General features: G+C 42.6%; 1 protein-coding gene across 2 annotated transcripts in view; it reads right to left on the bottom strand.

Moving 5' to 3' along the window:
- The window catches only part of LGR4 (leucine rich repeat containing G protein-coupled receptor 4), a gene marked incomplete at both ends in the record, with an annotated part of 96023 nt that extends 71443 nt beyond the window's left edge, over nucleotides 1-24580 (bottom strand). For both annotated transcript variants that reach the window (XM_084239488.1, XM_084239489.1), the window contains one exon: nucleotides 24396-24580. In XM_084239488.1, coding sequence (XP_084095614.1) covers nucleotides 24396-24580 — 185 coding nt within the window. The remainder of the gene's footprint in view (nucleotides 1-24395) is intronic.
- Between the last annotated feature and the right edge of the window lie 1081 nt (nucleotides 24581-25661).

The following is a 25661-nucleotide window of genomic DNA, read 5'->3' as shown; positions in this document are numbered from 1 at the left end:
GCTCCCAGACCTCCCCAGCCCTGCCTGCTGAAGGATCAAGACTAAGGGCATCCTCAGGAAGCATTGCGAAGACTGCTACTGGTGCAGTGGAGGGGCTCGTGGTCCATCTATTACAAAATCAACCCGAAGTACAAGCAGAGGCAGATACAGCTCCTCTTTCATGAAAGTAATGTGCAGAAGTGTGCATTTTCCTGGAACACAGGGTGACCTTATACAGAAGAAAACTGAAATGAAACATTCTATTGTCGAAGAAATAGTAATAATAATAATAATAATAATAATAATAATAGGTCATTGTCAAGAGGTATTTAGCAGTCTGGAAAGTTAGAAAGGTCCAGGATGTGACCCTGGGAGGAAATGACTGAAGGAGAATTGAAACAGGGCTCCCCAGTGTGATGGAGAGATGAAACGAGGAGCAAGGGTGTTGGAAGGGTTCCCAATGTGGAGTCAATGATAGAACTGAAGGTAGCATAGAGGACACAGAAATGAGAAGTTTAGCACCTAATTCTTCAAAGGACCTGGCAGAGAAGCCAGGAGATGACAGCATTTGTAAGGGATCCTAACTGAGGGTCCTGGACCACAGATGGGGCAGAGATTAGAAGTGGGAAGCCTGGGGCCTCCCCTGGTGGCGCAGCAGTTGAGCACTGGGCTGTGAGCCTGCCCGCAGCTCTGCAGCACCGGTTTGATCCCCTGTCGCTGCGAGGGGTCCCACAAAAAAAAAAAAAAAAAAAGAAGTGGGAAGCCTGTTGAGCTCCAGGTAGCAACAGCAGGGATGAGAATGTCCCTGTCAGTGGCGTGGGAAGATGAGCAGCATCCAACCCACAGGCTGCAGGGAGGCAGCGTCCTCAGGAAACCAGCAGTGAAGAAGCTGAAGATGTTGGAAAGTGTATCTATCTGAAAAGAGTTTCAAAAAACAAAGGATAAGGGTTTGGGATGGAGAGGAGGGATGGGAAATGAAGTGAGGGAAGAAGCGAGAGCCAGCCCACCTCCAGCACCACCTCTTCTGGAGTCAAAGCAGAATTATTTTCCCATGGGAATGGAAATGCTTATCCCAAAAGACACTGGTGGGCCCCAAATTGAACTTCAATATTAAACAGCTTGTTCAATGGAAATAACCCCATGCAGCTACACAACCAGTTACTTAACTTGCCACAAAATTTTATTTTTGTTTGTTTTATAATTTTGGGGGACATCGCCCTTCCGTTTTAATGTGGTAATTTTCCGAGTTCTTTAAAACTACTTATGATATAATCATCTTCAAAACATACCCGAAAAATGGATAGTGAGTTAAGTGTTATCATTATCACCAATGAAGAGACACAAGTTACATGACTTTCCCAGAATTACAGAGCCAAGACAGCCAGGTCCAAAAAGATCCTTAAATGGATTACGACAAGACCAAGTCAATATTCCAAGCTGTCCCCAGATGGTCTATGAAACAGGGAGGAGTGAAGCTGGTCTATCCTAGACCCATGAGGAAGGAAGGGCTGAAGTGAAAGTCTTTAATTCTCATTAAATTATCCCCAAAAACTCAACCCTTTCCAACTAATAGAAAATCTCTTGCTCTCTTGCTTTAGATTTAGTTATGAGGTGCTACCCAGCAACAGAGAACTGGAATTATTACAGGTTAAATATTTCCTATGTGCCAGGCATGTGCACTGTGCTAGATACACACCATGCTCCACTCATTTAATCTTCACAACCACTCTGGAAGACAGTTATCATTAACTCCAACTAGTGGAATCAACTGAGGCTCAGAAAGGTTAAGAAACTTGCACAAGGAGGCTGGACATGATGCTCTGCCCACTCTCCCAGGCTGCCTCCAAAGATAAGAAGATCAAGAGTCTTGCTGAAGGAAACCATGGCTGACCCCTGGCCCCTCGAGTTCCCCCTACTGCTCCATCATCCAAAAGTGTATCACTAAAAGTATATGAGAGTAAAGTGGGTCCTGTGAACTGACCCCTGTGTTCCTCCCCTAGCTACACCCCATCATTATGCATTCATCTAACACCAAGGTACAGGAATGATTCCTTCCAAGTTATCACTAAATGCTGGAGAGGCTAAAAATCTCAACTAATGGGTAAATAGTCTGGGACCCAACTGTACCATCTAAGTAGGCTAGATCAAAACTGCTTAAGACTCAGGCAAGACCCAAGTGTCTCCCAATAATTACTCTGCAACCTTAACAAGTAATAGGGGGTGGAACTATTAAAATAGGAAAAGCTGAAGCAGCTTCCAAATGGACATATTAACAAATATCTTACATACTATAGTGCTGGAATCCTTGACATAAAAAGCTGTTTAAAAATGTGTATACATACGTATACACACACTATTTTTTTAAAGAAAACTTTGGAGCAGCTAGAACATTAAAATCACCCTTTTGTGATAAATTCCAGGGCATATTCATAACAGGAGTCAGACAGATTTTGTTTTCTACCGCATAGTTCTATAAAAATAAACTGTCAGTTGTATCCTTGTGGTAGTAAAAGGCCATATTTGCCTGCAGTTAAATCCAACAGCAGCTGCTCTATGGAAAAAGACGGCCCAATAATTGGCTTCTTTCACCTCTGTTAATCACGAACAAAAGTGTCATTCAGTTTCAAAATGGACAAAATGCTCCAATGGATGGTCAGCTAGCTGAGCCAATGGGGTGGAATAACAATAACCCTGTAGCATTTTCCTTTTTCCTTTTGTTTGGTCTTTCAAAGCCCTTAATTAAGACCTGCACAAAGCACCCCTACAGGCTTTTTTCAATGAGGCATTACACGCCTGTTTTCTTGTATTTAAAGAAAAAAAATAGCAGGGATTTTCTGAAACACATTAAACAGAATACACAATTTCCATTTATTTGCAACTGAAATACTGTTAAAATTTTAGAGCTTAAATATTATCATCAGTAACAAAGCAAGTTCTTTCCATTTCAGACTTGGGGAGTGCAGGGTGAATAAGGGGTTTTTTCCCCGAAGGGAGGTGGAGAAAGCTGGAGCTGGAGTAAGAGTGCCAACTTGAAGAAGCCTTGAGCAACCATTTCTCCAGAAATAAAACTGTTAACCAATATAATTTAGAAAGCTCTACTTTGGTCTCCTAAACCTCTCAATAGCTTAACATAGACATACTGAATGAAACAGCAAAATTCGTGAAATAGTCTTAACGCAAACTGGACAACTGAGACAAAGGGTAAAAAAAAAAAAAAGGAATTGAATATGCTGCTTACAAACTCCCTTAAAAATATCACATAGAAAAAAGATAAAGTATTTCTACAATTAAACAATCTAAGAACTTTGTAAAGTTCTGTAATTGATTTCTGTCTCTAATTTTTCTTTTTCTTTCTTGGCCTTAACAAAGCTTTGTATAATTATAGTGACTAAGAATCAGAATACTTAGTTTTAAAAATACCCATAGCCTAATTAACTTTCCATTATTCAATTTTCTTTTTTACGCAACTTAAAAAAGGCTGTTGTGTTCATTTTTAAGTGCTCTGGAAATATAATCTTTCCGGGGGCTTAGACTGTTCTGAAAATACCTACTTCTACCCATAATTTGTTCTTCCCTCCCCCTCTTGCAAATATCCTGAGTGACAATTTAATGTGACAGCTTTCTTGCCACAATTCACCAAAGGGGAGTGGCAGGTAGGGTTTTCAGAGAACAAATACCTAACAAAGCCATCATTCTGGGGAGTTACTTCCAAACTGTCAATCCAATCCATCAAGTGGAATGCGTCTCACTATTCTCTTGTAAATGTGCTTATTTCAGACAAGGCAGAACTCGGGCAGCTGCCCTGCAGAAGACTAAATGACCCAGCTCAAATGTCACCTCTGTGCAAGCCTTCCAATTCCCCAAGGCAGAGCAAGTTCCCTTCCTCTTTGCTCCCACAGCCTTTGTTCATCCCTCCTTCATGGCACACTCCCACACTGTACTTTATTTGTGTTTATGTCTGTCTTCTCCACAAACCGGATCACCCATGGACACTGGGGAGACTGCGTGGTAGAGTGGAGGAGGGGCAGGCTGGCAAGTCCTACTCTCTGGGTTCAAATGCAGTTTAGAGATGATAAAACATATGACCTTGGATATATTACTTAAACATCTTTTTTTTTTTTTTAAGATTTATTTATTTAGGCATACAAGAACCAGGTTACAGGCCAGAGGTGCGGGGAGGGGGGCAAGAGGATTCACCAGAGACAGAGTGGGGAACAGAACAGACAGATCAACTGAAACACACTGCTGAGGGGAGGAATGGGTGAGTCAGGAGAGGTCTACTGCGCCATGTGGGTAGCTCCCTGGCCTGGGATCGAACTCATGCTGCAGAGGCTGCGGACAGCTTCAATGGTTGCATCTTAACCCCTTGCGCCACCAGGGAGGCCCTACTTAAACATCTTGTGCCTCAGTGTTCTCAGTTTAAAATGGAGATTAAGTATATTTCCTGTACAGTTGTCTCAGTGCTCAAGAGAGCTAACAAATGTAAAGTTTTTGTCCAATGCCTGGAAGAGTCTGATCAAAATGAAACTGGAAGAACAGTCCGGGTCTCCTGCTAACCTTCTACCCTCCCACTGTCCCTGCTCTGTGTCTCCATACAGTAGTACAGCTTGAAGAATCTTATGCGCACACTGGACGCTAATAGTATATATTTTTTGCTAAGCAAGTGAACTTATTAATAAACGTCACTGTAACAGGGTGGTCCCCAGGAAAGGGGGAGGTTCCAGGTTCCCTGCCCCACCCAAGGGAGGTGGAGCTGAGCAGGGAGAGAAGAAGCTGGAGAAGAGACTGAGAAGGAGGGAAGCAGGATGGAGATCCAGAAGGAGACCTGGAGGAGGCATATGGAGCCTAGAGACGAGTGAAGAAACTGCGCTTGTCTTTTGGTCATGGTCGGGGTGACACAGATGTGGGTGAGACCCATGGGGAGGTGACAATGGCAGCTTTTATCTTGATTTTGATTTTGCTCTTTTCCTTCCGGGCTTGTCTGGTTGTTTCTGACCCTTTTCTGTGGGTCCCCACTGGAAGATGCTTTAGACTTGTGGCAGGCTTTGGGGCCTTGCTCTGGGCCAATCCCATTTGGATGGAGTTTTGCCCACGAGGGGACGGGTAACTTTGGGTGCTTGATTTAGAAACTAGACTCTTTGCCTTTCCTGTATTGTTTCCTAATTGTATTAAAGTTCCTTCCCATTAAAGTCTCATGTTTTGTGTTAATGTGGCGGATGGCAGAACCCTATATAGAATAGGCAGGTTTGCGGGGTTTGGGCTGCCCCTCTCCCTGCCCTGTAACATCACCAGTTAAAATACAATTTCCAAAGGCAATCCTTCCAAGTCCTTCAATGTTCTCAGCATTTAAGAGACTATTATGTCTACACAGAATAAATTACAAGCCAAGGAACAGCCAAAAAAATGCTGAGTGAGACTTGATTCTTGCCCTCAGAGAGCTTACAAGCAATTCTGAACATGACACATATCTGGCAATAATGTCTACTGTATCAAAGACTGACTGCAAGATATATCTAATATGCTTTTTCTCAACGGTGTATTAAATCATCAAATATTTTAAAGACATAAAACCAATGTGTCTCATTTGCTAAGAAAGCACGAGTTGAGGTAGATTTCATATGTTTCAATGAACCCTGTAATTCTTACTAATTCTCTACATTAATACAGCACATGCCCTGGTCCCAGGTCTCCATAACTTGTGATAGCAGGTATTGCTCTCCAGAGCATTAAAAGAGTCAAAGCTACTTATGCATGAAATTAAAAGAATTTGGGTCATGAACAAATATGTAGCAAATTATTTTGTTTCCATTATGCTCTTTTCAAAGACTTCACCATTAAATACAGGATTACTTGTTTAAATGTATTCTAGTAAGAACTACTATAATGAAATCATTACTAATTTAAAAACATCAAATCAAAAGAAACCATCTAGGATTTTACTTGTTCTTCTATTGAAAAGAATGTATGGAAACAAAGTGATTTGCTGCACATTTGCTGATGGCCAAACCTTTTGTTGATTCCAAGAGAAGATACGTATCTCCATTTGACTATGTCATGCTGACTCACTGCATCCTAGTTCTTTTTAGAGAATAAAAACACATCGTGAAAAATTTTGGTGGTTTCTCTTATTTCTCTGTGGGAGTATGCAAATGAAGGGGGACTAACTCAGGAGTTAACGTCTATATTAAGTTAATGAAGTTAGAGTAATAAATCAAATTGCATGTCAATAGTCTCCTTATCTTCATCCAAGAGAAAAGCAATGCCCATCATCTTTACAGTAGGCATAACCCCATCCAGACTGGCTATGTGCAAAATGATAAATGTCTACTCAAACACAACGAATCCTTAAAATATCTCTGAAAGTTTAGAAGAGAATAAGATTGAATTTAGCACAGCATCAGAATATTTAACTTAAGAGAAATCTATTTTAATATTGCATGAAATTTTGAAGTTATCATTTATGAGCAAAAGTCCGTTACTTGCTACATGACTTCAGAAATCATGGGGCAAATGAATTAGGCTGAATATTTTGAACTCTAAGACTACTCTAAGAAATCTATTACAAAAGGCTATTGTTTCTGCTATGATTTCCAACTAATTCTTTACCTACATCTCTCTAGTAAATGTTCCTTCCATTTCTTATGTTAACAAAATGAGTTGGTTCTTTTAAAAACTGATTATTTAAGGTAAGATGTTTGTTTTAAAAGAACCTGGCTATATACATAAAACACCTTCCTTAAAAACATTTTTAATGAGTATGATAAATGTGAGCTTATTCTTTTAACAGGGTAGCTGTACCCTCAATAACAGAACTGGCAAGTTATTTTTATTGTAGAATATTTAATCACCCAAGATGCCATTACAGAACCTTCTATAAAAGAAATGGAACAGTTAATACTGATTTAGGAAATGGAAAGAAACAGAATTTTGAAGCTGGTTACAGGGGCCTCAGCAGTAAATCTCTAAAACCATGCTGCCAAAAAATATGTGATACTAAACAAAGCTGGTAGGGCCTCCCTGGTGGCACAAGGGGTTGAGTCTCAGCACTATGAAGCTGTCGCAGGGCAGCCACTGAAGCACAAGTACAAGTATGAGTTCGTTCCCCAGCCAGGGAGCTAACCCACGTGGCACAGTAGACCTGTCTTGGCTCCCTGCTGCTCCCCTCAGCAGTATATTTCTGTCAATCTGCCTATTCTGCTCCCTACTCTGTCTCTGGTGAATCCTGTTACTGACCCCCACCCCTGCACCTCTGGCCTATACCCTAGCTCTTGTATGCATCAATAAATAAATCTGAAAAAAAAAAAAAAAAAAAGCTGGTGAATTGTCTATAAGAACAAGGGCATATTTACTCTCCTTAGACAAAGTGCTGGGTAGAATATTTTCAATTCCCCCCAGCAGGATATTTTCAATTCCACGCAGAAAAGAAACACTTCCAAGTCCACGCACTTCCACTTGGAAAATGAAACAATTTTCGATATTGTTGTTGTGAAATAATAGAAAATAAATCTCTCCCAGAAAATGCTGCTTTCATCTCCATTCCTTGCTTGAGGGCTCTGCACCTATATTAAAAACTAAACAAAGACTTGTCTTTGCCAACTCTGTATAAACCTCTCCACGTCCTCCAGCAGGTCTGACTGATCCTCAAGCTTCAGTGACACTTTCCATGCCCGTGCTCGAACTGTGCCTACATGTGGCTGCCTTACAAAAACACTTCTTAAAAAATACTAAGGTTTCTTTAAAAGAGTCTAATCTTATTTCCGAAAGCTGCCATAATCTTTCACATAAAATAAGGAAATATCCAATTGAAAAAGAAAGACCACAAGAGAGCAATTCGTACCATTTAGTCATGAACTTTTCTTCCAGCAACTTCAAGAGAAATGCATCAGCCACAGCAGTAATGGAGAGCACCCCCCCACCCCACCCCCATCATTTCACTCCAGAACTTAGGCCTAAGTCACTATGTCAAAGGTATAAATTATGGCCCAAAGACAGCTCCAGGCACTGCTGAGCTTGGAATTGCTTACTGAGCAACCATGTTGTTCCAAACAAACTAAATGCTTAAGAGGCTAAAGGGCAGTGGAGGCAATTATTGGAAGGAAATTTCTCACTAGGCCAGAAAGGAATAATTAAGTCTTTGCATGCTAAATCACATCACTGGGGTTAACAATGAAGTAATCAAGTGTAAATGGTGACAAAGCCCATCTATAGGACTCATGAAAGGAAATTAAGGTTGTGGGTAATCTACACTATTGTTGCTTAAATACCACAAAAATTAGTCCCTAAAACTTCATTCATTTATCCTCTCTTTATACAAATGTGTGTGCTTTTTGTGGGAGGCAAGAAATTGGTTAATCCAGCAATTAAGGCAAATATACTGAATCATCAGAAGTAAAACACCACTCAGCTACTAATTCACAGGCAGAGATCCAACATCATTCCCCATACCACTCACACTGTACAAGCACTCGGGAATGAACTATACCCCTAACAGGAGATGCAGGTGTATTTTACTCAAATGTAAAGCTAAAACCACTTAAATGATCAACCTACTGTGTGCTTCATATATTACACACTCTCTGCTATAAGACAAAGAATTCACATACACACATATACAGAGCTGAAGTGGAAGAGACAGAGGGAAGCTGGGGAGAAAGACGGAGGACATACACATATCTCCCTACAATTGCTCAACAGCAAATAAAACTGGTTATGCTCTGAAGAAGCAAAGTAATGCTGACCTTGTCAGGGGGAAAAGGTAACAACCTAAGAATTAAAAGTCTGGATTTAGACTTCAGTTCTGAAACCTCAGGTTAACAAGCCACCACAGTCTCAGCTGACTCTAAACTTATTTGGTATGTTTGTTTTTTGAAATAATCTAAGACTCAACAGAAACAGTAGAGTTGTTAGGTAAACTTCACCCAGCTTTTCCCAATAGCAACATCTGACAGGACCATAATACATCAGTTACACTAAGAAATTTACTTTGGTACAACCCTATCTGCCATCAATGGAATATCTTAATCAGTAATTACATTAATCACTCCATTCAAGGCTTCCCTGACTCCCTGACTTAAATAGGGACAACTTTGTCTTATTTTATCTTTCTTGACAGTAGTTAATAATACCTGACCTTATATGTTTATTGTGTTTATTTTTTTATTGTCTATCAACAACCCTATCCCACTAATCCCTGCCAGATAAGTTGCATGAGGGCAGGAAAGTTATCAGATACTGTGTCCCGAGCACTGAGAATCATTAAGAAACACTTAATAAATATACAAACAAGTCAATGTTTTAAGTACTGACTATCTCAGTAATTATTAAAGTTGAAAGACTTTAATATTGGGCCCAGGGGACTGGATAAAAGACAAGGAAATCTTACCATCTGACAAGCCTAAGTCACAAATAAAACAAGTTAAAAGTCTTATTAAATGTTAAAGATTTACATAACCAAAGAAAAGTCCATCTATTCTGATAATGTGCTTCCTGCTGCTCTGTTTTGTTTTTAACATACTGTAAGGTTATCAGTGCATCTACAAGTAAATTTAACTGGATTTCTTCCCTGTTACATAAAAAATCTGAGCCAGGTGAACTGCTTTCTACGAGTTTTTAACAAACGTGGACAGAGAAAGTGGGGGAGATCTGAAATATATCAGCAAGAACTCCATGTTATAATTGATGTAACTGAAAGGCAAAATAATAAATAGGTAAGTGTAGAAACACATAAGTGTAAATACACATCTTTAAGGGAAATGCACTCTTTGTTCCTTCCATGGAAAGACCTACTCACTTTGATGAGGGGCCCATCACTCACACACACTCACACACACACACACGCACACGCACACGCACACACACACGAGTTTTATTTAGGACCATACGATCTTCAAGAATTATTACTTTTTTTTTATTATTACTTTTTTTAACCAAGTTTTAATATTTTTTTAAATATTTATGTTCTTACATTAGTGTTAATTTTTGGACAGTATTTGATTTCTTCCCTCAGGTGTGGTCCCCTTTGCTCTCCCACCACCATAGTACCCATGACCCATCACTACACAGTCCCTTGTGCTCTTCCCTTCCCTTTTTTTACCTCTCATCCTCCCCAAGTTTTAGAAGCACCCAAATGTCCATTCTAAGGAGCTGAGACTACCTCAAGCAGAGGACAAAACATGTTAACTTCTCCAGATCTAATTCTTCTCCTATAAAATGAGTAGCTCATGATGTCAACCACATTATAAATAACTATATCTAGGAAGAACACTAAAGGACATGTGTCATGCAACACACTCAACCAGATAAATCTGGACTGAAAAACCAAGATCCAACACCCTATCCACATAACCTTATATGTTACCTGCCCTTACTCTGTGGCTTTTCCACGTCTAAAAGAGAGAATAGGGCCTCCCCGGTGGCGCAGCGGTTGAGCGCTGGGTTGCGAAGCTGCCCGCAGCCTCTGCGACGCTGGTTCGATCCCAGGCTGCTCCCCGGCCACCGGAGGAGGGTCCCACATGGCGCGCAGACCTCTCCTGCCGCCCGCTGCTCCCCTCAGCAGTGTACTTCGGTCCTTCTGCCTGCTCTGCTCCCCGCTCTGGCTCTGGTGAATTCTCTCACCCTCCCGCGCTTCTGACTGTACCCAGTGCATGTATAAACAAAAACAAACAAACAAACAAATAAATAAAACATGCCTCTAAAAAAAAATTTAAAAAGAGAGAATAACAGCATGTACTTTAGAAGGTATTAAGAACTATTAAAAAATAAAACAAATAAAAAAGCACTTCGCATTATATCTGATGGTGATATTTTTATCAGTAGCATCTAAGTTAATCACAAGATGGTGATGAGGGTTTATCTAAATGGCAAGACAGACCATAAAGTAGAAGTTCTTCATAATGAAGAATGAAACTTCAGTGAAATCAAAAAGCAAAATATTTCTACAAGACAAACTTAAGAACCACCAAGCAAAGGGCTGTCCAGGATGGGGCTAGCTATCAACGTGGCCACAAATTCAATTAAAAACAGGCCAGCTGCTAAAGGAAAAGGCACATTGATCCAAATAGGAACCCATCCAGTCTGTAAAATATTAACAGCTTAATAAACATCAGCTCATACAATAAACAAACACAGTGTTCAAGTCAGCTGAAGAATACCAACTAAATTAATACCAAGTTGACTAAACGACATGCCTGGGGAGGGGGGGTAGGGCACATGGGTGATTCACTTTTACGCTGACTTCCCTATAAAAACATCTTCAACAGGAGAGGCAGGAAATTCCAGTGAATGAAGGGGGCAGCTATATGGAAACCATCATCCTGCACACTCTGCTTTTTCATTTACTTCAGGGTTTTGGTTTCAAGCAACACACTCAGAAATGCGTTCCTTAAGAAATAGGAAAAGCGACTATTCTAATGGATCTAAGCCTATATACAACCCAAGTGAATCCCACAAAAGAAAGAAAAGCAAGCCAAAATGATTGATACTTATTCTCACAACACAGGAAAACAATAACAACATAGAAAATGATATGAAAGCTTTTAAAATTATGTACAAAAAACAGAGACTAAGTGAGAAATCTTTTTAATCATGCTGTGAATAAAAGATGATTTTTACACCCTAAATACACTTTTGAATATTGGCTACTCAAATTGAATCACAGCCTCCTTCCGCATGTACACGTGTGGGTGTGTACAGGCTTTTCAGTACACTTTATTTTCAGTTCTGATATGTTTCCCCTGTAATAAATAACCTGTGGCTTCTCTGCATTTTGTTATTTCTTTTACTTTTCTTCTAATAAATCCTGTCACTATGCAAGCAAACTAGAGGATAGGCAAGCTTAAATAAGAAATCCTGAGCTTCACAGACCCACTCACTGGACGTTTGAGCAACTTACCTAACCCTTCCAACCTCAGTTTGCTCAGCTACAAAATGGGAACCATGCCAAGGACCTAGAATGATCTGTGAAGAAATTACAGTCAACATGTGTAACATGCCCAATACAAAATAATCCAGCAATTCCTCACCAAATTTCCATTTTTTTTTTAAATTGCGTTTTTTAAAATCCAAACATGAAAACACCAATAATTCAAAGTTCATTTCATTGTAAGCAAAATGTTCCAGATTGGGACCATTTCTACATGAGTCCTTCGGGGGGGTTAGTCTAGGAAGTGCCAGGTATCAAAATGAGGGCTATGAACTCCAATCTTTTAACAGTATAGACATTTAAAATAAGTTTGTAACAGCTTCTGCTAATACCACATATATACCATGATAATATACTGACGCTACAAGTAATTAGTGATATCAAATCTCACTACAGCTCTAAGACATTAAAATCCAGACCCACATTTTTCTTATAAACACATATACTTTCTCTGTGACCCTGGATCTCACGCCTAGGTTTTTATTATACAAGTGAAATGAAAACTTACATTCATACAAAATCTCTGTGATGTATGCCCAAAACCGGAAATAAGGTAGAAGTCCCTCAACTGAGGAATGAATAAATTGCAGCACATTCATATAATGAAACACTCCTCAGCAATAAAAAGGAACATTACATACTGACTCATGAGACAACTTGGTAGACTCTTAGATGCATTCTGATAAGAACTAGGCACAAGACTACATTCTGTTTGATTCCACTTATATGACATTTTGATAAATGCAAAATAAGAGACCCAAGGCTGCCAGGGATTAAAAGTAGGGACAGGGGTTAATAACAAAGGACACAAGGGGAGTGACTGGAATGTTCTAGATCTTGACAACACTGGTAGTTACAGAACTGTAAATGAAAAAGGGTGAATTTTAAGTCTTGGGAAGTTTTCCCTACGAATTCATAGTTACAAGGGTCAGTTAAGTAGTTAGTTAAAGGCGGAAGATGGAACACCCAAGATTAGTTATTTTAAGATAAAAATACGGAGTCACTAAAAGAATGAGGAAGAGCACATATAAAATTATTTATAAAGAACCACAAAACCTAATTATTTTTAAAACGTGACCTTCCAAGAGCCAACAAATTTAAAAGAAATCTATTATAATCAAAAACTGCAAAAGGAATCACTCTCATGAGAAAATGTAAAAGGCACTGATTTCTTTTAACAATGTTTTGCAGCTAGTTTTCAGTAATGATACCAAGACCCATCAGAAATATCTTCCAGATGAGATGAGCATATAAATTTAAATATTTAGCTATATATGGGATAAAACAGGAGCTTACTTTCTTTTAAATAAATCATCAACTCCTGTCAAAACCATCTCCCATGTCTTAGAAATAATGAATGTAGATATTCAGGCATGGCTAACTTTGGGGGTCAGAAAGGACCCTGACAAAAATGTATGTCATTATTTCCTCTGCCAACATCATGAATCTTTTCATCTTTGGATACTGTAGAGTTGTGTGTTTTTGTTTTCTCTTTCTGGAATGCCACCTCAGCAAGGAAGGTGCCTGCGAAAATTCTTATAACACAGAAGACCTGGAAAAGACAGAACTTGATTTATTCCTCTATTACACATTCTTGGCCCTCTCCTGGCCCTCCCTGGTGGCACAGGGGTTCCAAAGACTCAGTGCTATCAAGCTATTGCTAGCCATTGCAGCATGAGCTAACCCACATGGTGAGGCAGACCTCTACAGTCTCACCCACTGCTCCCTTCAGCAGTATACTTCAGTAGATCTGCCTGTTCTGCTCCCCACTCTGTCGCTGGTGAATCCTCTTACCCCCGCCCAACCTCTGGCCAACACTCTAGTTCTTGTATGTATAAATAAAAAAATCTTATTTAAAAAAAAAGTGAGATGAACCAAAACCAGACCCAAGCAGAATATTGGTACTTTGCAATAGAAACCTCTACGGAGGGGGGGGCCTCCCCGGGGCGCAGCGGTTGAGCGCTGGGTTGCGAAGCTGCCCGCAGCCTCTGCAGTGCCAGTTTGATCCCCGGCTGCTCCCCGGCCACCGGAGGAAGGTCCCACATGGTGTGCAGACCCCTCCTGCTGCCAGCTGCTCCCCTCAGCAGTGTACTTTGGTCCTTCTGCCTGCTCTGCTCCCGGCTCTGGCTCTGGTGAATTCTCTCACCCTCCTGCGCTTCTGACTGTTCCCAGTGCTTGTATAAATAAATAAATAAATCTTAAAAAAAAAGATTTAAAAAAAAAAAAACCTCTACGGGTTAGTGCAGCAGGGCCTGGCTAACCTGAGAACAATCAATCCATCCCACTCTGTGGACTGTCAAGGAGATAAACATAAAGGCAGACAGTCCTCAGGCATGTTCTATTGGAAATCAAGCATCTTGTTCCCAACGTGGATATCCATCAAACACGCACCATATAGCAAACCTGGAAGAACAACATCTAACTGTCCTGTGCACATACATACACACGCACACACATGCACGCACAGAAATTCCCTTTGCTAAAATAATACAACTAATTAAAACACCCACCATGGATGCAGGTTGTACATACTTAATTCAAACTGATAGTAGAAAATGCTCTATCTCAAATACAAGATTTCCTTTCTACAAAATGTAATGGGGTTTTGGAAAACGCAATTTGATTGCTAACAGCAGAGCCTGTGGTTAGTACTCCAACTTGCCAACCTACCATGAAGTGTGGAGCCTTCTGCTGCATGCCCTCACAGCCCCAGACTGTTTGCAAAGGACAGGAATGAAATATTCCATATGTTTTCTTTGTCAGTGACATGGCTATTGAAAGCAAGGCCATGGTAGTCTCCCCGCTGAGGGACTGGGTCAAGCTATTCATGTGTAACCAGGCAGATGTCAAGATGGTAATGGGAAAAACATCTCAAACTTTAAAAAAAAAAAAAAAAGAAAGAAAGAAAGAGACCCAGGGTAGAAAATGCACAACTGTATCTGAACCACTTGGCCAACCTAAATAGATTGTGAGCACTGCTGCCTATGTTAGCTGCTGTTCTGGCTGTCGAATTCACTTTCAAATCAGGTCTGAATGAAAACCCAGAAGGCATTTTTAAAGCTTCTGAGAAAGATTTAACTGTGCTTAGTAAAAGTGCCATGTCACTTTTTAGAAATATGGAAGATTTTAAAGAAAGGATTTTAGTTCTAAAATTTCTTTTAAGATAATAAGCTTTTCTTTATCCACAAAATGCACACATTAGTTTCAAATGTAAAAAAAAAAAAAAAAGAAAGGATACACAGGTATCCAAAAACCAGCAAAAATATCACTCCCAAAGTATGTAAAAGAAAAACTTTCTTACAATGTGAAAATTTCTAGAAAACAAAGTAGTGCAAAGAAACAAGAAGACAGCTAAACTGTTGATCATGACTGCATCTCCTCCCCCAGCACAGGGATCTGGAGGAACCCATCGAGCACCCCTTACATGAAGCTGCCCATCAGTGTTGGGGTTCCAAATTCAGAAGTGAGGCTTCCCAAAGAATTGTTAAAGCATCTATTAATGAAAGTTCTCAGTGCTCCAGAGTCTGAGCATAGAAAATGTGTATCTAAAGGTCACACTGACACTGTCTGAGGGACAATCATGTGAAGAGAACATGGGGCCTCCCTGTGAAGACAGCACCTTTCTAGCTGACCAGCTTTTGCAAGGAAGCAGTGCCAACTCACACACCAAGGCAAGAGAAGATGACTTCCCCTGAGCTGCTCCTCCAGGGAGACTGGGATCCCTCTCCAAGTTTTCCTACCCATAAAAAGGTATCTTGAAAAAAACATCTTTACTTCTTCTACACCTGGACCTACCAGAGAAGTGGCCTTTTTTCCATGAACACACTGCTTCACCTGTGAAGATGACAGCAGGTTTTGAACCTGGTACACATTGAAGAACCAGAAGAATGGGGCTTAGAATTTTATTTTATTTTATTTTTTTAAAGATTTATTTATTTATTTATACAAGCACCAGGTACAGTCAGAAGCGCTGGAGGGTGAGAGGATTCACCAGGGACAGAGTGGGGAACAGAACAGGCAACTGATGAAGTACACTGCTGAAGGGAGCAGCGGGCACGGCAGGAGAGGTCTGCGCACCATGTGGGACCCTCACCGGAGGCCAGGACCGAATCAGCGCTGCAGAGGTTATGGGCAGCCCCGCAGCCCAGTGTTCAACTGCTGCGCCACCGGGGAGGCCCAAGGGTTTAGAATTTTAATCACAACAGTTTAGTTGTTCCCCAAAGAAATGACAGCCAGTCAGGTCCAAGCTGTCATTCAAAGGGTGATGGTGAAGTGTGTGCAGCCTGTGACCCTTGAAGGTGCAGTCAAGCCAACTCTTCTAGCAGAAGGAAAAGCTGGAGTTCATAAGCCCAAGCACACAGGTTTAGGAACTAAGGGGGCTTGAGTTCCCATGTCTCACTCTCAAAAACAAACCCAATTTTGAAGGATTATTCATAAAAATAAGCCTATGCACAGAAGAATGGAGAGCAGAGAGTAATGACATAAAAAGCTGATGACATGACCATGGACTAAAAATGACCTTAGAGAGAAAAAAAGAACAAGAACATTTTCCTTTGGGACAAAGTTAGGAAAATATTAAGACTTAAAAAAAAAAAAAAAAGAATCAAAGAGATTAGGTACATTAGTAACACTTTAGAGAAAAATGAAAACTAGGATGATGATAAACTGCTAAATACCAGTTAGCAAACTCATAATGCATAATTTTTTGAAACTTGACACTTAAATATTTGAGATGGAGTCAACTCAGTATTTCCTTCTTAACACTGATCAAATTATGAGAATTCTGTATATGCTTCAATTTGTAGGAACTAAGGAAAGCTGAAGACCCACAGTGCAATTAACACATTTGGAAAACACAAAGACTGAATTAATTTAGTGCCTAAAACAGAAGAGAACATGAAATGTGTTCAAGAGCACCAAGAAACCTGAAGATTAGTTCACATTATTTGTCATCTCTTCCCTAACCTCCCCCAGACCCACCAAAAAGAGTGGATAGAATTTAGAATAGAGTTCCTAAGATATGATTCAAGAAACAATACTGTCACTCTTAAGAGAATTCTCCAGCAAGACAGCATGGTCTCCTCTCTTCTAAGACAATCCAGTCGGCCAAGTCCTCCTCATATTGGCCATAGTTTCCCCAAGTGCTTCTGAGTGTGAAAATGGGGAAAACCCAGAAGTTAATCAATCCCTGGAGTTTCAGAGAAAAAGCTGGCAACTTGAAGCACTCCTTTAGTTCTAATTCTTCAAAACAAGTGGTGTGGAGTGAGATTTTGAAAGGGAGAATGATAACTTCCATCTACCTTCCTAGGAAAAGAGTTCTAATAATCAAGTTCTTTAGGTGAAGCTTCGAGGTGATCACTTGTACTGAGTGACTCAGAGATCTATATGAAGCAGGGACACCCCACAGCCTGAGGGGAACAGAGCCATGAGACCTGAAGTAATCCTAGGCGCATTTCTCAGCCATGTCTCAGTTCCAAGGTAAAGGCTCCATCTACCTGTCAAATTTATGGCACTGTCCTACTTAGGAGGAAAAGTTTCCCCAAATAGAACTTTAAGAAAATACAGGAATGGGGGGAATCCTATGCATGATTTTTCTGGATACCAAGTTCTAATATCTTATTCAAATATCAACAATTTTGTTGCTACAGTGCATTGAGATTTTCATTCTTTCACTTGTCAACTTTATATTTAAAACTTCATAAAAAAAAAAGGGGGGTGGCTCCTCCCCAGTGGCGCAGTAGTTGAGCGCTGGGTTGCAAAGCTGCCCGCAGCCTCTGCAGTGCTGGTTCGATCCCCGGCTGCTGGGAGAGGGTCCCACATGGCGTGCAGACCTCCCCTGCCGCCCACTGCTCCCTTCAGCAGTGTGTTTTGTCAGTCTGCCTGTTCTGTTCCCTGTTCTGGCTCTGGTGAATTCTCTCACCCTCCCACGCTTCTGACTGTACACAGTGCTTGTATAAATAAATAAATAAACCCTTAAAAAAAAAAGGCTATATTTTCCCCATGTAAAAATAGAGAAAGAAAATGACTTAGGGGGCTTTGGGCAGCATTTAACTCCTCTTGAATTAGAATACTTAAAAACAAATTATAAAGGATAAAGAACCACTAAATATCTTGCTATATATTAAGTCTGCTCTCTCCACACATGCTCTCTCGCTAGCACAGACAACAGTCCAGCCTGGGCTTTAGTATACCCAGTCTTGGCCCAGCTGCCTCCCAAAATATCTATGGTTTACATTTCCATACAAGGAGATTTTTATATTCTTTTGAGGCAACATATTGCCTGGGGGGGAGGGGGGAGGGGTTTTCAATGCATTCCCCATGAGGCCTTTAGTAGAGAACACTAAGAGAACTACAACAATATACATATTTTTAAATGTTTGTTTCTTGGACCTAGACTATCAGTAGGGCATTCCTGAATTCAATCACTTGCATCTAAATAAGAGATGCATAATGCCAAGGGGGAGAGCCCCTTCAGTACCCGTTTTTTTTTTTTGTTTTTGACAATTCAAATATGGAATGATATCAAAACATGCTTCAGATACTAGGAACAACCACCCAAACATGAAGTTTCAACTGCCAGTACAGACACAGACTACTGCAGTACATTTTAAGAAAGTGGCTAAAAATAGTTCCAGTCATATACAAAGTTTAATAACAAGTATATCTCTTTGGGGTGGCAAACACTGAGTGTTGCATCTTGACACTTAAAGGGGCATTTGAGTAGGAACATGCTAAACTCTTTAGAAAGTTGAAAGGTTATTAAAATCCATGCGAAGACTGATTTCTAGACTCTCCCAATTTCAGACAATAGAGTGGATACCTGGCCTCCAGTGCTTACTAGCACAAAAGAAATGTCAAGAAAGGCAGACAAATTAGCCATTGTTTAAGAGCAGTGACTTGCTAAATGCCCTAGATTTTTTTTCTTCACTCAAAGAATTCTAAATTAGAGCTGTTTATAATCCTGAAATGTTTGAAAAATACACTGAACAAAGTTGGAGGGGAAAAAGGAAAACATGATCCATATTCTTTCACATACAGGAAAACAAGCTTTGAGCACTGTCCCAAACAGAAAGGTGCACAAGTCAGTGAACGAGCAAGCTGGAGACCACATTTCAAAAAGCCAAAACCTTGAAATCAGTTTAAAAAATTAAAAGTGCAAAGCTGGCTTACCAAGAACACTCTCAGTTACATTAGATATGTTTCTCACAATTAAAGACACATTTGGCAGTTTCACCAGGTAAAACAAGTCTTGTACTTTTATGGAAGTTTATCTTTCTACATAAAAAAGTCTTAGAAAAATTCCAGTGAATCACTAAATGCTTCTTACCACTTGATATTCAAGACAGATTGGAAAAAAAAAAAAAAGCCATGAGACATTAGCCATCATCTAGTCCAACATTCATTTACTATTGATAAGAAAAATGGGGATGAAAGGAAATGTACAACCAAGGAGACCAGAAACTAAAATCCAGACTTGTCAGTACTTTCCACTATTATAAAGATGATTAAAATAAGAATTTGAGAGATAGACTGACATAGGCCAAGAAAATGCCTAAACTTGCCTGGATCCACCTACCAGCACAGAACTTTGATCTTCCCTAACAGATTAAGTTGTCAAAAGCTACCTTACAGTTTTAACGTTAAGAGCCAAGTGCACAGACGTTAAATGTTTGTGATACCATAAGTGTCATTAGCATTTCGTTCCACTGGAAATCATAAAATATTGCTGGTTACTAGAAGCCTTAAGAACCCTAGAATGAGAGAATGACTGGTTCAAGTCCTAGGGCTTGCTGACACCACACCCAGCACATTGTTGCCTTATGAGGCAGTGAGTTCCCCATTCAGGGGATTATTCCAGTAGAGCTGGACCACTGGAAAAGTTTCCTGGATGGTGAGACATTCTACAATTTAGACACCTAACTTAACACAACAGAGAAGAGCGGAGAAATGTATACAAAACCCAAGAATCAAATTAAATAGAGAGCTCATACCAGTAGGAGTTGTTTACTTCCTTGTTTTACAGGTGAAGGAAGGCCCTGAAGGATTAAGTATGTCACCCACTCAAGGTCACTGGTGGACTTTATTGACAGGTGGGGAAGCCAGCTCTCCCTGTTCTCAGCAGAATGCTCTTTCCTCTCTGGCATTTAAAGAGAACCTGAGGGTTCAGTGATTTGTAAACTAAAAGAGCTCTACTTAAAGATGTCCACAGATTGACCATGTTCAGAACAAAGGTCACATGTATGTAATGCACACTACAAGGGCCTTCCTGGTGGCACAAGGGGTTAAGACACAGCACTATGAAAATATCTGCAGCCACTGCAACACGAGTTCTATCCCCAGGTAACTTACATAGCACAGAAGACCTCTCCTGACTTGCCCACTGCTCCCCTCAGCAGCATATTTCAGTCAGTCTGCCTGTTCTGTTCCCCACTCTCTCTCTGGTGAATGCTCTCACCCCCCACACCTCTGGCCTGTACCCCAGTTCTTGTATGTGTAAATAACTAAATCTTTAAAAAAAAAAAAAAAACTAACACTGAGACTTTATAGTCATTCAAAAAACAAGAGATATCAAAAGTCTCCCATCAAAAAGGTATAAACATTTAGCTATTGTTTTACTGACCTGCCAAGAAATGCAGTAGACTTTGGAAAAAAACAAAAAAAATAATTTAAAATGATGCTATAAAAGAAGAGAAGTGTTAGGTAAGATGAAAAAATATATACCTAGGGAAGAATTTGAGCTGCTGCTTTCAAAAGGGTAAGAAAAAGCAACAGACTATTTAAAAAAAAATTCAAAGTCCCTCAGGTAAGCACCTATTCGATACAGAAAGCTCGGTAACCTGCCACAGGATACACTCACAGTGAAGGCTGGAGAGATTATGATAATTATATGGAAGTGAGGACGTTGAGTAACTTTTTGTACAGTATCCAAATTACTGAAACAGAGTGATTTTATTTTCCAAGTGTTAAGCCATACCCACAGGAAACAAGCAAGGCTATTCTACCCCAGCAAAGCGCCTTAGCTAGTCATGCATTCTGCAACAAGTCTCCATGGCAAATTTCCTAACACACACTACTAAACACAAAGAACTCCTCCTCCAAGCCAGTGGTAAGAAATAGGCTTGTGCAACTTCAACTGGAGGATATTCTGCTGCTCCTGGAATCTTCTTAGGAGAGAATCACAGCATTATGGCCACCTTGCAATTCTAATATTGTCCAAATTATCAACATAGAGAACTTCTAGAAGCTATAAGCAGCCTTGGACATAATCATTTTTCAGATGAGGAAATTGTCACTAAAAAAAAAAAAAGGTAGAATGACATGCCCAAGGTCACACCATTATTTATTGCCTCCCTGAAGCCACATAATCTTAAAACTGTGCACCAGATATAATCTGGGATGTGGAAACTTGCCACCTGCTTTGTATTGCAGGTCTAGAGTTCCCAAACCTTAAGGGACTTGCACACAAACCAGAGGACACATGTGCCCACCACCACTGTCACTTCATCTTTTTTCCCCCAATCAAAACATGTTGAACTGTAGGTGAATAAGAGTGATCTTAGAAGCATCAATATAACAATAACCTTGAATCCTTCTGATAATGTAAACTTTGGGATCTTAATACTAGTCAGTAAAATCAGTTCTCCTTTGAAACACCTCAGGGTCAGTTGTGACAAGTCAGTGCAATGTGACACAGGATTGGAACCGCTGTTGCAAAATATAAATAATCACTACAGGTGCAGCAAATGGTGTGAACATGGGAATGCAGTCAACAATAATGAGGATTATATCTGCCTCTGCCCCCAGACTCGGATAAAGCAGCTTTCAACAGGAAATAGGCACTGCTGGAGTGAACAAGTTTAAACGGGCCTACAGGAGGGGAAGCAGGTATCCTCGCTGGTGCCTTCTCAGATCTGGACAAAAGACTAGATCTAGCTGAGAATGCTGAATGTGGCAATGTGTGTGGGAACGTCTCATTTCCAAGCCCAAGTTCTGCCCCTCGGTGTGGCCTGATGCCCTTTTTCATTCACTGCAAGTTTTGAAGCAGCCTCTTCATATCAGGCTCTCTAGACTCCAAGGTGAGTAAAATAAAGTTCAGTTCTGTCAGCCCTGGAGTCTCCAACAAGGGGTGTATCCTGAGGAAGGTGAAGGTACTATGCCAAAGAGGATACTATAACCATGAAAATAAAAACTTTGATTCACCTTTTTCACCTCTATTTTTGCGTTTGTTATTTGGGTTTGTTATTAACTAAATAGGCCTTGGTACACATGCTCCAGAAATTCCGAAATGGTGAACAAAAACGTTTGGGGACCGTGGATTAGGCCCTCAATCTAACCACGGCTCACTCAGGGGAGGATGGGAGAGCAGATCACAAGTACTTGGAAAAGACCCCAGGGGATCTCCAGGTGTCTTCTAGAGAGCCACTGAGCATCCAGGCCCACAGTGCCTGCCTCCCTAGTCCACAGGGGCTGGTGAGAATGTCTACATGAGCTGCTGAAAATGCAAATACACTGCCCTTGGAATGCCTTTTGATAGATCTAATATATACTTTTGAGAGTGAAATGAAGGGTATTAGGGTGAAATAAGGAGTTATCGGGGTACACAATCTATCCATAGGTCACAAATGGAAACCATGCATTCAGCATTGCCAGCCTGGTTCAGTAGGTGCTGAGCTGATGCTGGTTTAGGCAATGGAATCTGGACTGGCGCCCATTCTCATTTCTGTTCCCCAAAGCATGAACAGCAACTCCTGTAAGGCTCAAGGTTGGGAATATAGCATTTCACTACTTCTGGTGAGTTCTAAAGGAAGATGCCTGATGCTCCACAGAGGAACGTGCTCTCATAAAAATGGGATATTTCTTTGTGGTTTTAGGTACTAATGTAAAACAGCCCTTTTCCTGGTAGGGCAAGTCTACTCATTAAAACTCGAGGAATGTGCTAAACAAGCTCTTTACAACTGGTTAAAATAGTAAAATCATGCTTTTCTACAACAGAGAAGTTTGACTGAGGGTTCAGGTAGACACCTCCCCCATGTGAATTCCCTAAAAGTTTCAAGAGGACACGTGGAAAGAAATAGACCCAGCTCATCTACCCAGGTCGTCTTTGCTTCACTTCCACTCAACCCTTCCCACTTAATGCACCTCTGTGGGCATAAAAAAGTAAATTTCACTATACTGAACACCTTAAACTGAGGGGGAGAGGGAGGGACTGCAGCATGAGAGGAGTCTGGAGGCCAAAGAAAGATAGGTTCCAAGGCCAAAGGCCTCACTACTCAAGGGCAGGTGACAAGCAGAACACCTCCCACCGCCCACCTGGAAACACAGCTCTGATCTCCGCCTGCAGGTAAAGCATTTTTCTCCACAGGGTCTGTTACTCCTTTAAAACGGTTTATTCCTGAGAGGTTCCTTTCAGTAGCTATAAGGTAAAAGGAAATTCCCTTTACCTAAGGGCCTCTCAGAAGCCCATCCTGTCCAACAGTTCTTTCATTGCCTTTGATTTGATTATCACTCAGCTGGCCACACCGCACAAGAAGGACCAACAAGAGCATACACCAAGGCTTGCACTAAATTACCCTATTCTCTCTTTATTGGTAGCATTTGCCACCACTACCTCCAACCCCTATTTCAGATTCTTCTCCTTTCCTGAAGGGACTGTGTAAACTCTCAGGTCCCGGTTTGAGGACTGAAACTTTGGAAGTGAGAACCAGCCCCAACCCCAGCCAGCTCAAAGCAAGTTTCTGCTGGTGAAGGTATGGCAGAAAACTGGTGCCCACTTTTCGCACTGGACAGAGCATATGCTCTGCAACTTTGAATTCCTTCCAACACCCTCAACTTCTGGTCAGCACGCCTCCTTTAAAAGGCCTTGTTGGGCAAGAAGAGTATTTTCACTAAGAGAAACCTGCAATTTCCCTCTCCCTCTCCCTTGTTTTGCCGGCTTCCCTGCACGCCCCTGAAGCCTGGGCGTTAGCCGGCGAGTCCAGGGTGGCACTGGACCGAGGTGCCAGATCGCTGTACCTGAATAGGCCAAACTGGAAGGCGCTTCGCCCTGATTAAGCTACAGGTGTTTCTTCTCCCCACATGCTGGCACCTAGGCAGCTCCAGGTGCTTCCCCATGAAACGTGCCTGGGTGTGCAGACTCAGGCCAAGTCCTAGGCGCCCTCACCCCCGCCAACCGCAGAGGTCTTGCCAGCTGAGGCAGGGGCCCGCAGGAGAAGCGTAGGGGCAAGCATTTCCAGATTCCACACTCCTCCTTGGCCAAGACGCCTAGGGGAGTTGGGGGGCCAGGGGGGCGCTGAGAGCGCCACTCGCGGGTCGGACTCCGAGTGGCAAAGTCTGGAAAGCCCGCGGCGCGGGAGTGGGTGCCCAGCACCCAGACACACAGGTGACCGGCGCCCCCACCTCGCGACGCCGGGGGTTGGGGCCGGCTCGCCCACCGGCTCCGCCCCCCAACGCTCCCTCGGGGCCCCCCACCCCCCGCGCCCGCGCCGCCCGCACTCACAGCGCTAGGGTGAAGGCGCTCAGCCCCTCGGGCACGGCGGTGAGCCCCTTCCCGGAGCAGTCCACCCGACGGTCGCCGTCGCAGCTGCAGGGCGCAGCGCAGAGAGGCGGCGCCGCGCCGCTGGGCTCGGCCGAGCCGCGCAGCCCCAGGGCGAGGAAGCAGAGCAGCCCCAGCGGGCCCGGCATTGCTGCGGCCGCCTCCCGCGCCGGCCTCTCCCGCGGCGCCGCGCGCTCGGCGCCTCCGCTGCGCTCCGCCGCCCCCCGCCGCCCCGGGCGGCCGGCCTGCGCGCTGGGGCGGGCGCGCTCCTCTCTCGGCGGGGGCGCGGGCTCGGCCCCTTCAGCAGCCCGCCGCGGCGACGCAGGGACGCGGCGCTTCGCAGTCTCGCCCTGGCCGCTGCTCCATGGACGCGCCGAGGCAGCCCCGCGGCTCCGGCGGCTCAGGCCAGGCGCCCCGGCCGGGCGCAGCTCCGGGGGCCGCGCGCTGCCATCGCACCCGCCTCCCGTGCTCGGCCTCCCGCCGCGGTCGCTCTTCAAGGTTGCGGGGCGCAGCCTCCAGCCATGCCGGCCCCGCGCCCCAGCTCCAGCCCCAGCCCCCGCCCGGCTCGCCTGCAAACACCCAGGCTTTCTCCCCAGCTCTCGCCGCCGCGGCGCAAGCTCCTCCAGCGCTTTTCCCTTCTAGGGTTGCGCGCTCGGGTGCCCGAGCCCCCGGCCGCTGGGGTATGCAAATCACTTAGGTACATGCAAAACTAACCCTGCTTCCGGAGCGCCATTGGCCCGGGGAGGTCTCGAGCTCATTACTATGCAAAGAGCGAAGCCGCTATTGGCCAAGAGTGGGACCAGAGGGGTGTGTTTTCCAGCCGTGAGTGACAAGGTGGTGCTGGTGCTGGTGGTGCTGGTGGTGCTGGTGCTGGTGGGTCCAGGCAGGATCTCTGGCTTGGCTCTGTTGGCGTGGCAGGTTGTGGATTGAAGGTAGAAGGATCTGAAGACCGAGAGTCTGGGTTTTCCTTCCCCCACCCGTCTTCTGCCCTCTGCAGAAATTGGATCTCCTCAATTGGATGACCTGAAAAGTAGAACTTGCCTCCAGCCTTTAGTTAAGTTTCAAATGACTCTCCACGGTTCCAAAGGGCGTGATCGTTGGGAGCTGTGCTAATGGAAAAAAGATTTTGAAGAAGAGGGGAAAGTTTGCCTTCTTGGGACATAAACACAGTGTAGATCGTTTTAGCTATACACTTATTAAAACAGTGTCACCCCATAATTCTCCCATTTC

Source organism: Talpa europaea, assembly GCF_964194135.1.
Source record: "Talpa europaea genome assembly, chromosome: 1".
In the NCBI taxonomy this organism is placed as follows: domain Eukaryota; kingdom Metazoa; phylum Chordata; class Mammalia; order Eulipotyphla; family Talpidae; genus Talpa; species Talpa europaea.
This window is presented reverse-complemented; position numbering and strand designations above follow the sequence as displayed.